The sequence below is a fragment of the Punica granatum genome, chromosome 5 (genome assembly GCF_007655135.1).
Source record: "Punica granatum isolate Tunisia-2019 chromosome 5, ASM765513v2, whole genome shotgun sequence".
In the NCBI taxonomy this organism is placed as follows: domain Eukaryota; kingdom Viridiplantae; phylum Streptophyta; class Magnoliopsida; order Myrtales; family Lythraceae; genus Punica; species Punica granatum.
Window position 1 is genome coordinate 22,402,004 of NC_045131.1, and position 14,520 is coordinate 22,416,523.

General features: G+C 40.1%; 1 protein-coding gene across 1 annotated transcript; it reads left to right on the plus strand.

Moving 5' to 3' along the window:
* The first annotated feature begins 11,092 nt into the window (after window positions 1–11,092).
* Window positions 11,093–13,897, plus strand: LOC116207152 (glutathione transferase GST 23-like). The gene is made up of 2 exons (XM_031540023.1): window positions 11,093–11,446; window positions 13,352–13,897. The coding sequence occupies exons 1-2, from the start codon at window positions 11,138–11,140 to the stop codon at window positions 13,739–13,741; spliced, it is 699 nt and encodes a 232-aa protein (XP_031395883.1). The 5' UTR covers window positions 11,093–11,137; the 3' UTR covers window positions 13,742–13,897.
* Window positions 13,898–14,520: the final 623 nt, after the last annotated feature.

Below are 14,520 nucleotides of genomic sequence, written 5' to 3' on the forward strand. Positions count from 1 at the left end.
TAATGCGGGCCCCGACGAGAGTCCACATTCGGGTCCGTACAGGCTTCTTGCATTGAAGAAGAAGAAGAAGCTTCTAGAGTAAAGGGTGACTCATCTTGAATAGCCCGTGGGTCCCACGACCGAAGAGGAGAAACCGGGAAAAAGCTCGGGTCTCGATTGATCGCGCATTCGAAGTTCGTGGTTTGAATTGAACGTCGAATTATCGATATACGCGAGGAAATGGATTTAATGAGTCCGAGATTGGCATTTTCCGTGAGAAATTGCCAAATGTCTGTACGAGGCTTGGAAGCCGGTTTTGCTCCTTTTATGCATTCAGAGCGAGGTTACCCACTTATGACAGCATATCTTGTATTTGCATCCCACGTCGATCATTTTGACATAAATTGTCAAATTACGTGGGCCCTTGTCCCTTAAGCCGGTAAATACAAATATGGAGCCGGAGATGTCCTAGGAGGCCGAAACTGGATTTCTCAGATTGCTTTCTGAGTTTCTTGGGCGATCCGGAGATTACTGCGATCTCTGTTTGCTGAGATTGGGCCTCTAAGGATATGAAAAGTGCATCTGAGACCCTTAAAGCACTGCTCGAGGGGTCTTGATGAGTTGTGTGATTCATTCCGACAATTCCACATTGAGCCTTGAGAAGGCTAGCATTGTGTAAGGTAAGCATCTGGCGTCAAGTTTCCCCAAAGAGGACCTCCGGATATGGATTTTCACTGAAAATGGCCTTTTGTGCCCCTCGGAGGTTACTCGGGAAACCGTGAAGGGTTTTGCTGTCTGTTTTACCCAATTGCGAATGTCCGCTGGAGTTTTCAGGGTAATGTAGTGTGAACTTCGTTTGCCGTAATTCCATCAGACCAGTCTCCGGTTACGCTCTTCCGAAGAAGGGTATGCCCGTTTTGTCATTCGGAAGTCATTCAGAGTGTCTGTATGGCTTCTAAAAGACAATATGAAGCATTGCTCGTGCTCTGTATGATTGAGGGGCATGGCCGCATCTGATATTTGGAATTAACTTTTCTTCGAGAAACCGGCATTTTTGGACTTCCACTGAAAAGTTGTCTGTATACAGAAAGTTGTTCTGTATAGAGCAGATGATTTGCAAAATACCTTTGGGGACACTTTTCATCTGTTTGGCATTGGAGTGGATTTTTGGGGTCCAATATTAGCTGTCTTCCGATGATCGAGCGAACTATCGGAAAATAGAACTGTCCGTGTGATATACTGAAAATGCCGGTTTTGGATATTGCTGAGCTCTCTAGTCACTCTATTACCCTTTGGTGACCCCTGGAGTCCTTCTGTCATATGCATGTGTCATTTGCCCGATTTTGCCGATTTGAGGATGAATAGTGATTTTCTGCTCTGTTAAGTCGTTTTTCTGTATTCTGCTCAGGTTGTGGCTTGGTTCATTGCTGATATCATCGTTTGGAAAGGTGAGCCAAAATGGGGTGCTGACAAGCACAAATCACCATTTTATTCCCGGATCTAGCACACCGTTAAACTCCGTCTAATGGTGTTTAACGATTTTTAGATGGAGTTTAACGATATGCTAGATCCGGGAATAAAATGGTGATTTGTGCTAGATCTTGACAACTTTTAAAAATGTGTTAGGAAGTGAAAATAAGGTAAAAATTGTGCTATATGGGGCTATTTTTCCAAAAAGATTTGGATCATCTTGTAGAAATTGAGTGGACATTTGGTTTTGGGATAGGGTTATAACTCTACTCTACTCCATCAAATGGAGGCAAAAATAGTTGAAGAAATTTATTGTTAAAAAATTGATTGTAATAATATTTAAGAAAAAATATGAAAGAGAAATTACTATACGATTGGAGAAAAAGATAAAAAATAATGAATAGTCGGTAAATTTTAGTATTAAAAAATTAGTTATAATAATGATTAATAAAAAGTATATGAAAGAATTTATTATTAAATTGAAAAAATAAAGATAAAGAGTAATGATTGTGTTATTGAATTGATGGAATAACATAATAGATTGATGTTAAGTAGAATTATAATTTTAAAACCAAACGAAGCACAATGTCTAATGCATTAAAGAAAAGGCATTTAGGCAACTTTTTTTTTTTTTACTTTGGGCGATGCTTTCAGCCATTAGAATAAGTTTCCTAACAATTTTCCAAATGTTTTCAAAAGGATCTCTCAAAATCCGATCGGCATAGGTTTGCCGAAGGTTTGGAAAAGCGTTGGCAAAAGTTCGGCATTGGCACTTTGTGAAGAAAAACTAAACCACATATTTTAAGAAACAAAATAAATCATATAGGACAAAATAGAGAATTTTAAAAATTTGTCAGCACTCCATTTTGGCTCACTGGTTCCAGTAGAGAACACACGGTTGAAGCTCGAGTCACTATTCATGGTTTGGCCGACGGAAGCGAACATGCAGGGCCGGGGATATGAACTACAAAAAAGAGGCAGGGACCGCCAGAAAGGCACAAGAAGGGCAATCGGAAGAACAAACAAGTAATGAGCCCCAAAACAGCAGAAACCGGCACTATGGCACTATTCACCGTCGGATCACCGGGGCGTTAGAAGGTATCCAATATAGGACTCTAAAAATCTCTCTTACCAAAATGACCAATAGCGCCTCCGAGCGCATTTCAAAAACTTCCAGCTTAAGCCGAGGCACCCTCCCCCCCCCGCGAACGTTAGCAGGTGCCTTCCCGACGAGGTCCCGGGACGCCCGATCCACAAACAGATAAACGGTATTCGGAAACAGGCCTGCACACACCCAAAGGTCACTAGGACCAGGGAACAGATTTCATACTGCTTTTCGGAACTCATCTTGATCTCCCGAGTGGATCCCGACCTGGGAAAAAGGGCTCATTTCTACGGAAAAACATAACTGGAGACCCTTTTAACAAATCATCAATGTACGAAATCTGCGCTAGCCAATCCCAGGGACCTCAAGGGCTTGGGAAATAAACCCTGATCACATTGCACAATCCATTTAGGTTTCCCTAGTACAATTCCGGCAGTAAAAAGGCCCCTTTCACATAGAAGCTCGCGCTCGGTGCTTATTCAGTGAAATGTTAACGTCCGAGCTTTGCACCACCCACTCCCAACAACCCCTAGGGCTTGGGAAATAATTTTTGGCTTGGACCAAGCAAATCATATCGGTCTCCCGAGTGACATTTCAATGGTCACGAACGCCTCCCAGCAAGCCTTCGGGACTCGTTTTTGACAAACGAAGATCGCAGTGGTCTCCGAACACATCAGAACACTAGGGAAACACTGAGAGAGCCCCGTTCGCGAATTCCTAGGTCATCTCCGGTTATCGATCTTTAGCCGAGGTCGGCGAGTCAACCGTTCTGCTCAAAACACAAAGCACACCGATGCGAGCAGTACAACATGTAGAGGCGCAAACAGGCGTCATAAACGGACAACTTCGCTCCGATCATCCAAATGGAGCAAAACCGACTTTTGAGTCCTCGAGTCACCTGAGCAGTCGCTTACGTGAAGCATGTCAATATTAGGCTCATTAAAACCGTATTATCGCGTACATTGATAATTCGTCGTTCAAGCGAACCACAGAAATCGAACGCGCGACCAATCAAGCCCCGAGCTTCTTCCTGCTTTTCTCCTAGCCAAGTGGGACCTTTGAGCTAGCCAAGTCAAGTTGAGCCAAGCCAAGCCGTGAGCCATGGCTCTCCTCTAGAGGCAAGCCAAATGAGCCTCATCCACTTAAATTTCAAAATATCCCTTACACCCATCAACTCCATCCTTCCATCCATCAACTCTCATTTCCCTTCTCTTCCTTTCCCCATACTCTACCTTGACATTTCCCCTCCCTAATCTCTCTTCAAATTTCGACAGCCATCTAAGCTCCCCCTAATCCCACTTAACTTTGCTTAATAACATCATTAGAGCCTCCTATAAGTTCTCTTGCATCATTAACCTTAATCACAACTCACTATACATTCTCTCTCAAGCAAACTTCTCTCTAAAATCCACTCTAAAATCCTCTCAAGCATCTCAACCGTTTTTCGGCGACTGTCACCCAACCCAAGCCAAACTTGACCATACTTCCTACCCCATATGTTTTCGACCCCCTAAATCTATTTCCAGACTTAGTTTTAGTATTCGAGACCTCCAGCACATCGTTCCAGCAAGCAACAGAAACGGTGTGGATTCGGGTCTCTTGGGTCCATCTCAAGTCCTAAACATGCCATACCTTCCCACGACCTTGGCGAGTCGTGCCTATATGTTCTAAGAGTTCCTCACGACCCTCACTCTCCCACATGAAGAGGTGGTTACGTGCCGAGAGCCGATCAACCGGGCACAACCTCCTTTTCCTCCCTTTCCTCTTTCTTGGGTTCTTCTAGTTTACTGGGTTTTCTTTGTACTTTTCGGGTTTGCTCAGGCTCTTGCATGCCCAAGGCTGGTTACGAACATCAAGAACAGTCCCTTAGGAGTTGAAGGAGCCCGAACCCGCATGGTGCCGTAGCCCGAGCCACCGTGCCAACCTGTTTCTTCCTCGATTGCCACTACTGTTCCTCTCGGGTCAACTTCGGTACTTTCTGTCCAGCCGGGTCTATCGACCCTCTCATCACTTCTCTGACTCTTTTCTCGCATTTCGAGGCTAGGTATAACCCCTCTACAACTTAGAGAAGTTAGGTCTTGATCCTTGTTTGTTGTGGGGTGATAAGGTGACATTATACCATATTATTTGCATGCAAGCTCGTGCGTTTAGACGTTTCCATGCACTATTATCCCGTGTTACGTACGATTTATTATTATCATGACGAGAAATGGTGTGATTCGGGGTCGGGAAGATCACTATGGTTCGAGAGAGCCGAAACAAGCCCATGGTCACACCCTAAAAGGGTTAAGCCGTGAGCTCCTTCTCTGTTTACCCGAGACCAAGGGGGATCTCCTCCTCCTTGAAACCATTTATCTCTCGTGTTTGTTACTTTTGTCCGTTGTAATAACATGATAGCATGTCGTGAAAAGGCTCGAATCGAAGCCGAGCAAGTTGTTAAGACTCGGGAGAACCCATGGATCCTCTCGGCTACATGATGCGTGAGGTGGCTGAGAGCTCCAATGGGTCCTCTTGAGTCACTCTCGACTTCCTCGTCTCGATTTAAGTCGTTTCCCGAGGTTCCTTATTTTTTATCGTTACATGAGCTGATGTCGTTTTATCGATTCCGCTAAATATCGTGTCCATGCTTGTATCATGTGTTATTTGCGCTCCCGAGATTGTGGCGGTGTCGACTTTGTGAAACATGTATCATTGTTATGCTTGTTTTCTTATGCATGCAAGAAACGGCTAAAATCGATCTAGGAGACCATCCACGACTCAAGCCGGGTCAAGGGAATCTTCGACTCTCTTCCTTAGGGAGTGGCCGAATGCTCCTTGACTCCCCTTTGGTTCGGGTCGGCCTCCTTCATCGTTTTAAAATCGATTCTTGGAATTGTTTGTAATTGCACTCTTAGTTTGGTTATTAGTTATGCGCTAGTTTGCATGCTAGGTGCTTTAGCATCGGACAATCACCCGTTAAATCCATAATATTCGCGACTCGAAGTTATAATCACTGAATAATTCCAAGAACGGAAAAATGGGACGCGTCATCCGATTAATTAAATCATTAAGCCTAAATAATTGGATGAGCCGAATATTAATTTGTAAACGCATCGACGGATCACTAAATGGCGGAAATGCCCTTTAAAAAATAATAATTTCAAAACATCGAGATGTATAACACGAACGGAATTAGTGTCTAGGGAGTACTCGCTTGCTATGACTTGAGTCCGGGCCCAATTTAAGGCGGCTCAAGTCGAAGTATACGAGTCCTCTTTAGACCTCTTCGTGTCACACGATCTCAATTTTATACGTGCTCTTCACACATTTTACCGTCCAAGGGCATAATTGTCATTTCATGATTCGCCGATATCCTAAGCGTTAAGGAGACCGAAACATCTCGATCTATGGGTAAAAGGGGGGCAATTCGTTCGAGTGCGAGTTTCATTCGCATGGCCCATTTCACCCACTTTCGGTGTTTCTATCGTCTTACCGTAGATTCGGTAATTATCGTTGTCATTCCTGTTGCAAAATACATAATACTGGATTAATCATTCATTTGACCTAATCAAACATTAGATAATGGCTAGGTGGAATGCTAGATTCCAAATCTAGAGTCAAAATACGAGTTTGGCATATTCAGTGAAGCCGTAGTGGCATTTACAGAACAAACTCTTGAAATCAATCCACGCACACATAGTTGGCCTAGAACCGTATCCTAGCACCCCTATCTACTCATCCAAGTTAGATACATTGTTTGCTAATCAAACCTGGTTAATAACTGATTAAATCATGTACATTCGGCTTAATACATAACTTGTATGTATTCATCAGTTTTGTCTTTTTTTTTTAGTTTCATCAGTTTTCTTCTATTTTTCATTTTCTTTTGCTGCTTTGTTGCGGTTCGAGTCCGGACCCATAGGTTATGTATTGCACGAGGTCCAACGCCCCAAACCATCGATCACGGGGTCGGACCCCCTCATATACTAAATGCGCGCAACCCGAGTGCGGAATGAGATCTAACCTCGAGTCACCATCACGCTGCAAGTATAGCCCATGTGGAGGGCAATTTGGATCGGATGCGTGAACCGCGGCAAGATATCACCCGGCGATCGGTCCAACGGTTACAATGAGAATCAGTCGATTCTCTTGTCATCCGTCGGTTCAATCGAACCTGACCCCTGGCTCTTTGAGCCTGCATTGCTTTAATTTATTTGTCGATCATTTAAAACACACGGCGAGCCGGAACGGAATATTGATCCAATGCGAACTAATCGGGGATTCATTTATTCAGTTGTATTTTGTATTTCTTGAGAGTACATTGTAAGGAACTTTATTTGTACATTCATTTGTAAGAATCCCCGATCGGCAAGCGAGAGGTCCTAGTACGGAATTGATCGAGTCGATTCATTTATTTGGAAGGCAAGTAGACTTAACATCTCGTGGTTTTGGCTCGCGCGGGGAATCGACCACCATGGCTCGATGAATCGTAGCTAGGATAACGAACATTTTTTTTGACACATGAACTTACTTTGCTTTCGGATTCTTGATTTGAATCAATCGATTCATCGATTTCATGGTGTCAAAACGGGCACGGAGAGCGCAACCTAATCCACGCGGTAAATAAATAAAATGGCAAGCCTAGCAAGTTAGAGTACCGGAAGGGCGTGTGAGATATAGGCCCACGCGTAATAAAATTCTCGAAGTCGAAATTTTCGGTTCCGTACAAACCATTACCTTAACAAATAGGTGTACCCTGTACCTTAGACCTGGGCAACTTAACGGCCCTCGACCTTCGGGTCGTAAACAGTAAGTGGCGACTCCTTTTCACACGCTTCCGTCGCGCATCCCCAAGGAAGGTGGACACTCCCAAGCTGCATTGCGTAGGCGTGTGCATGCGTGCCCCAACTAGATTAAAATTCGGGTGCGCACAAAATTGACATGTTTTTTTAGGTAATTTACACCTTCTTTTCGGTAGATTAATTTATTCTTTTTAACTAAAAATGTTGTGATGGGCCATTTTATGTAAATAAAAATTAATGTTTACATTAAAAAGGGTGCAGTGTAGCGGCACACGCTCTCGCCAAGTAACCAAGAGGTTCTAGGTTCGATAATTGATGGAATTACTCGTGCCCATTTATTATTTATCTATAAATCTCCCTCGTAAATGAAAAATTAATTTTTAGAACATTAAAAATACTAATAAATAAATAAAATTGGAAAATCAAAACAAAGAGGGGGAAGGGGCTAGAAAGGGACTTGCCAGTGGCCTCCTCATCCCCTTTCGAGATTGTAAGGATTGCACAGGTCACTCATAACATTAAAGGGGAAGGGACGACTGCTAGTAATGTGCCCTCCTCCCCTAATCGAGAGATCTCAGTTCGATTCAAATTGAGATCTCGCAATTAGGGGAGCAAGGGGTCCTGTAGGCGGCTTCTCCTCCCCCGTGTCGATGGGCCCACCAGTGGGTGGGGGTGCTCGAAAGGGGAGGAGTATCTATCGACACGTCTCTCTTCTCTCATAATTGAGAGATCTCAGTTCACTAGACTTGGATCTCCCGATTAAGGGAGGAAATAGACTTACTAGCGGCCACCCCCACCCCCTCCCTCTTTCCAAGGTTATGGCCTAATGTACAAACCACCGATGGCCTTGGAGGGCAAGGGTGGCCGCTAGTAAGTTCTCCTTCTGTCACCTTTCCTCTTTTATCTAGATTTGTAACTTTCTCTGTTTTAATACTTTTGAATATTTTTAAAATTAATTTATATAGATATAAAATGTCACTTCAGCTTGTTTAATCCAATGAAATAATAGTAGGACCATAAGTGAACCAGTAGAAAAGGTTGAGGATTAAATTCAACCCAAAAATAGTCTAAGGATAAGACTAAGAAAAAGTTGAGGACCAAAATTAGCCCTTTTTTTTAAGTACTTCGAATTGCTTGGTCTCACAAAATAGGCAAACTATAGGTTCTAAGTTGCAATGGACTTGAGGAGCTGAACCGAAGCTCGAATAAATTGAATTGTAGTGTTTAAAGGCTACTCGGTTCTTCAGGTTAACTTGGAAGAATCGGTATTCACTGATAGTGAAAATCACCAATGTGTCTTCATTAGATGATACTGTCAACAATTCCTTGATTACATTCTATTTTCCCTATTTTGTTATGGGAATATCTCGATGATTTCCCCTTTTTTCTTTCTCTGGTAACAGGCTCTTTAATAAGCATAGATCTAATCATGCTTTCAACAAAGCATACTCCACTAATCAAAGAGACGGCCCGTACATCGACAAAGAAGCCCGAAATTTGGATACACCAATATAAAAACAAAATAAATTGAAAATAAACCAACATTTCCTATCTCTTATTAGGACAATATGGACTTCCCTCGTTAAAGCGCAAAAAATTTAAAAAGATGAGGAAGATCAGAAATTCCTGTAAAAGTCTATTTAAAGTTTATATTACATGGTTGCTAGGATCGTTGAGTATATTTTTAGTACTGAATAACATTTTTCCAGTGGAAAAATGGGGTCGGAGTCCAATTACAGGAGAGAATTTTGCGTATGAAGTGGTTAGATCAACTCTCTCTCTCCTCTCTTTCTTTTTTTCCTTGTTTGGAACTCTCGCAATTAAATTATGTGTCCTCCATCTCATTTGTCCAGAAATAGCATTTCTGAAATTTATTTTTATAGAAACTAGTTAAGTTACTTGTGCGTTGCATGGTTGGATTTTTATAGTTTTAGTTAATGTAACAGCAAGTTAATTTTTGTGATGCGATGCAACAATGGCTATGTCTTACAGTTTTTGCAAAAAAAATAATTATGAATTTGTTAGGAATATGGAGAAAACGAAGTCGGGAATTGATTGAGAATATATATAATATGCAAGAAGGTAAGAAGGTAATTGATGCAAGAGGAGCCTCAATCCCAGCCACCACCCCCTCGATTGAGGTAGCCACTGTCCTCTATGGTAATCGGTGACCACTATCGGGGGGTGGTGGCCTACAGCGAGGCCCCTACTGCCGGCCACCGTCCCTCCCCTATCCACTTCGATTTTGCTCTATGTTTTTTTAAATTTTTTTTAATTTTCTGGAATGATTTTATTATCAAAGAAAATATGGTGGGTCCCACTCGACCTATCATCATGAGCCACGTGACATTGGTAATACATGTCAGTAATTTCCATTCAAATTAACAGAAAAGTTGACGCGGTGCTAGAATTGTTATTAAATTGATAGTTTGTTCATATTTAGGTTTGGAAAAAAAAAGTTCGTGTTATAATTGATAAAATGTGAAAAGTTTTTGTTTTTGTTTTGTTATTAACCCAAAAGAATGATAAAGTTACTACAAAAATGTTAGGTATATTAAATATTAAGATAAATTTCGATGACACCCCTTATAGTTTGTTAAATAACTAACGACACTTCCTCATTTCAAAATTAGCCACACACCATCTCTCGTTCCACTGACATGGTACCAAGAGTATTAGTTTTTGCCACATGGATGCCCTATCACCAAGTTAGAGCCGAACTGAATCCGACCCGATTTTATAGAGTATATACTCCTTGTTTCTCAATCACCAAAATCATGTTTGATTTGGGTTAGAGGAGTGGTATGTGACTAATTCTAAAAGGAAGGGTGTAGCTGGTATTTAATAAATTACAGGAGTGTCATCGAAATTTATCCTAAACATTAAGAAAATAAGAAAGTGGGTATCCCCCTTTCAAATATATGTAACAAAACGATGGATCTTATTGAAAGAGATCACCAACAAATTCTTCAAGAATTAAATAAATAAAATAAATAAAATAACCTAAAGAGTATGGGTAAATTACATTGGTGGTACAAATTTTATTGCTTGGAGCAAGCTTTAAAAAGTGTGACAAAAAAAAAGTAAAAAATTGTATCAAATTGTTGTAATCAGCTGCGAGCCATCAATTTGGGACTAACGTCAACATTTTCCTTACGTGGCTGTTGACAAGTAATTTGGAAAGATATGGCTCTTACGTGGCAAACAAATTTGATATTTATAAATAAAAAATAAATAAAAATAAAAATGGAAATATCTATAAAATTCAAATAAAAAGATTAGTTTTAAAATTAAAATAATTATAAAAGAATTTCAGAAATATTATAATTCAGAAAGAATAACATATATTATTTTAAAAATCAAAATAAATTAAATTAATTAAAAAACGTAAAAGATAAATTAAAAAAAAACGATCTCAGTCAAGATGTCTGTCTTGACTAAGATCCCTCCCAGTTCGGGGTCGGGAGCCGCCACCGCCAGCCGACCCTTAGGTCATGTTTTCTTTTTTCCAGTTCAATGGGAAGTTATGATTTTTTATCATATCAAATCCACATTTTTTTATCATATCAAATCCACATTTTTTTATTCATAGACTATGTCGAAAGCGAGGAAGAAAAGTTTGAATTTTACACGTTAATCCAACGACTCCCTCTTCTGTTTATTTAAACAAATGCAAAAAGTCAAGCTTACCACCAGCTTGTTTCCCAAGCAATATGAAACCAATTATAACATTATAAATTGCTCTCTCTATCCCAAGAACTAATTAGACAATCTGTAAACCAACTTATAGCCGCCTCTGAAAATGGAAACAGTGAAGCTCTATGGGGCATGGCCGAGTCCGTACAGTTGCAGGGTAATATGGGCATTGAAGCTCAAGGGCATTCCGTTCGAGTACATCGAAGAAGATCTTTACAACAAGAGTCCTCAACTCTTACAGTACAACCCAGTGTACAACAAAATTCCAGTGCTTGTTCATGGTGGACGACCGATCTGTGAATCCATGGTCATACTGGAATATCTAGATGAGAAGTGGCCACAACAGCCTTTATTGCCGACCGATCCTTATGAAAGGGCAGAGGCTCGATTTTGGGTCAAATTCGCCGAAGATAAGGTACTTGCATGCATATATTTAACTTTTCTTCATTTTTCTTATTCCTTATCTTATGGAGTACTAAGGTTTCCAAGGATATTGAAAATGTGGACTTGTTTGGTAAATACATACTATAGCATGGGCCCTCGACAAGATAACTTGCATTAGGAGTTTTATGTTGATACTAGGTTGGAATCCCGTGCATTGGCACGGCCGCACAGGTCCTAAAGTTTTCATTCAATAATATTTAAATTTGATTAGTTCAATATAAGTAATAATCACATAGCATATAGAACAAGTAACTAAAAAATAATTATCTCTAGGAATAACGATTTTTTATTAATTTTTTAGATTTCATGAATATTTAGATTGATTAAAAGATATAACATTATAAAAAAACCAACATTTCTCCTCTTCTCTCTTTTTCTTATTATATTTGTTTTGTTGAGCAATAAAATAATTGCTCATATAAGAGTGTTTATAGTCATTTAGATTAGAATTTATTTATATTATTATTACATCTGGAGGCAGCACGTTTTGTGAGAAATATATAAAAATTTATACATGAGTATATGACTGGTAATTGAGATATTAGAAATGAAGGGGAGGGGGGAGGGGAATAAAAGACTAGATGAGAAATTCGATGAAGAAAAAAGAACTAATAACCAAAGGGGGGGAGACTAGTTGCCAATCCAGTTTGTCATTTTGAAGTGACTTTCAAATTATTTCATTTAGAATTAAATGAGGATAATCAGTGTTGGTTGATTTAGATGGTTCGGCATCTCTTTAGCTTAAGTAAAGTCTCGGTACGAGTCTTGTGGAAAATGTCCACGAATGGTAGAGCTTCACCTGTTAGTGGTGACCTAACTCGCATATAAATTAGTCGAGATCCATTAAGTTTTCGTATATCAGATAGTGCACATCGAAAAAATTAAATAATAAAAATGAGGGAAAATAGAAAAGGAAAAGAGAAAGAAAAAAGAGAGAAGGCCTGCAGTTGGAAAAGGCTTCCCAAGTCGCTACCTTGGTGGCAATGGGGACTAATGTCAGTAACTTAGATTCAATAACTTAGATAGATAGATTCAATAACTTAGATAGTTAGATAGATAGAGAATTTAGATTAGATTAAGTTAGATCAATAGATAGATAAACATTGTTGAAATGATATTTCCTTAGATGAAATAATCTTATTATGAAACTCGAATGATTTATCATGCCTTAATCCTTGCAGAGGGGAATAATAAGACCACATATAAAATCTAGGAATGGAAAGTGACTCTACAACCTGCAGGTTTTGTATGATATGCATACCACAACCGACTACACTTCCCAAATCCATAAAATGCTTCATGGAAATAATTTTCTTTTCCAATATCTTTGAGGAAATTTCTACAAGTTAGCTCTTTCATTCCTATCTGGGGGCTAAATACACAAGATTCTCACATGCAATTGAATTTTTTATATTCACGTTTCGAACAAGCGATTTCAAGACACATTTATTTTCCCTGAAAGTTCAGAAATTCCTAACTTATCATCATTAATTGTTTTTTGGACGTTCATATGAGGTGTCCTCCTCAACAGACTGTAGTTGTCCTCCCACACTTCCTTATATGTTTGCCGCAAAGATATGAACCTACAATTTCAAGATCTAGAGGAAGTCGTCCAATAACCGTGATGAACTTCATTGGAAAGATCGAGGAAATAAATTGGATGATATTAGTACCAATGTCAGTAGCTTCACACACTGTTTAACGTTGATGGCAAGATTTGAACTCAAAGTGGTAATACCGTGTCCGTTCAAATATATATCACATGCTTTTCAATATTTGCATGCATATGGAATTTATTCCAGAACAATATAGTAGAAACGTACATGAGCTTTGAATTACTCGCGCCAAAGCATCTTATGGTCGATTTATGGTACAGGGTCTTAGCATTCGGATGATATACCGAACTGAGGGTGAAAAACAAGAAAAGGCCAGGAGGGATGCCTTGGAGATGCTGACCATCCTAGAAGAACATGGACTCAACGGGAAGAAGAAATTCTTTGGAGGGGACAATATCAATATTGTGGATATTGCCTTCGGGTGGATTGCCCACTGGATGGGAGTCATTGAAGAGATCACAGGAGTGAAGCTAGTTGAGGGCAATAAGTTCCCTCTCTTGAAGGCTTGGATGCACAATTTCAAGGAAGTGTCGCTTATCAATGAGAATCTACCTAATAGAGAAAAGATGGTTGCTTTCTTCCGAACCAGGAGATCGCTGATTTTGTCAGCAGCTTGGCATCCCGACTTTGGGTTTATTTCAAGAAGATAAAAGAGTCATCCTGCCTAGGTTCTATGTCCTTTCTTGCATTTTGAGTGTTCGTTCTTCTTGTATCCAACCCCCTCCTAGTTTTAGCGGGTTCTTGTGCTTGCTTGGATCGATGTCTTTTCGGTTAATGAAATCTTATGACAGTCTCCATCTTTTGTCCACGTTCTTATAGTGTCAGTCCAACATGCTATAGATATGGCGACCTCGATTGGGGCAGTAGTGGCTGGCGTCAAGTCATCACAACCCTAATCTCCTCATTACATGAATTCGCTCCTATAGAAAATCTAATAAAGATGCACGAATAGTCCCATTACCAGATTCTAATCTAGAGCTTCTCTAGAGTGTCTCAATCAATCCCCTTATTTGAGCACGAATTAGCCTCATGTACGAGGATAACGTTTTTTTGTGGTAGAAAATAAAAAATCCACACCTAAAGTGTCAGCACCCCATTTTGGCTCACCAACTCAAACAACATTATCAGCATTGGTCCAAACTATGACTTGAGCAAGAATACAGAAAAAGGCTTGACAGAGCAAGAAATCACTATTCATCCTCAAGTTAGCCAAATCAAGTGGATGACATGCGCAAGCAACATAAAGACTCCAAGGGTCATCAAAAGGCAACAGAATGACTAGAGAGCTCAACAACATCCAAAACCGGCATTTTCAGTATATAACACGAACAAGCCTATCTTCCGATAGTTCGCTCGATCGTCGGAAGATAGCCAATATTGGACTTAAAAAATCCACATCAGTGCCAAACATATGAAAAGTGTCTTCAAA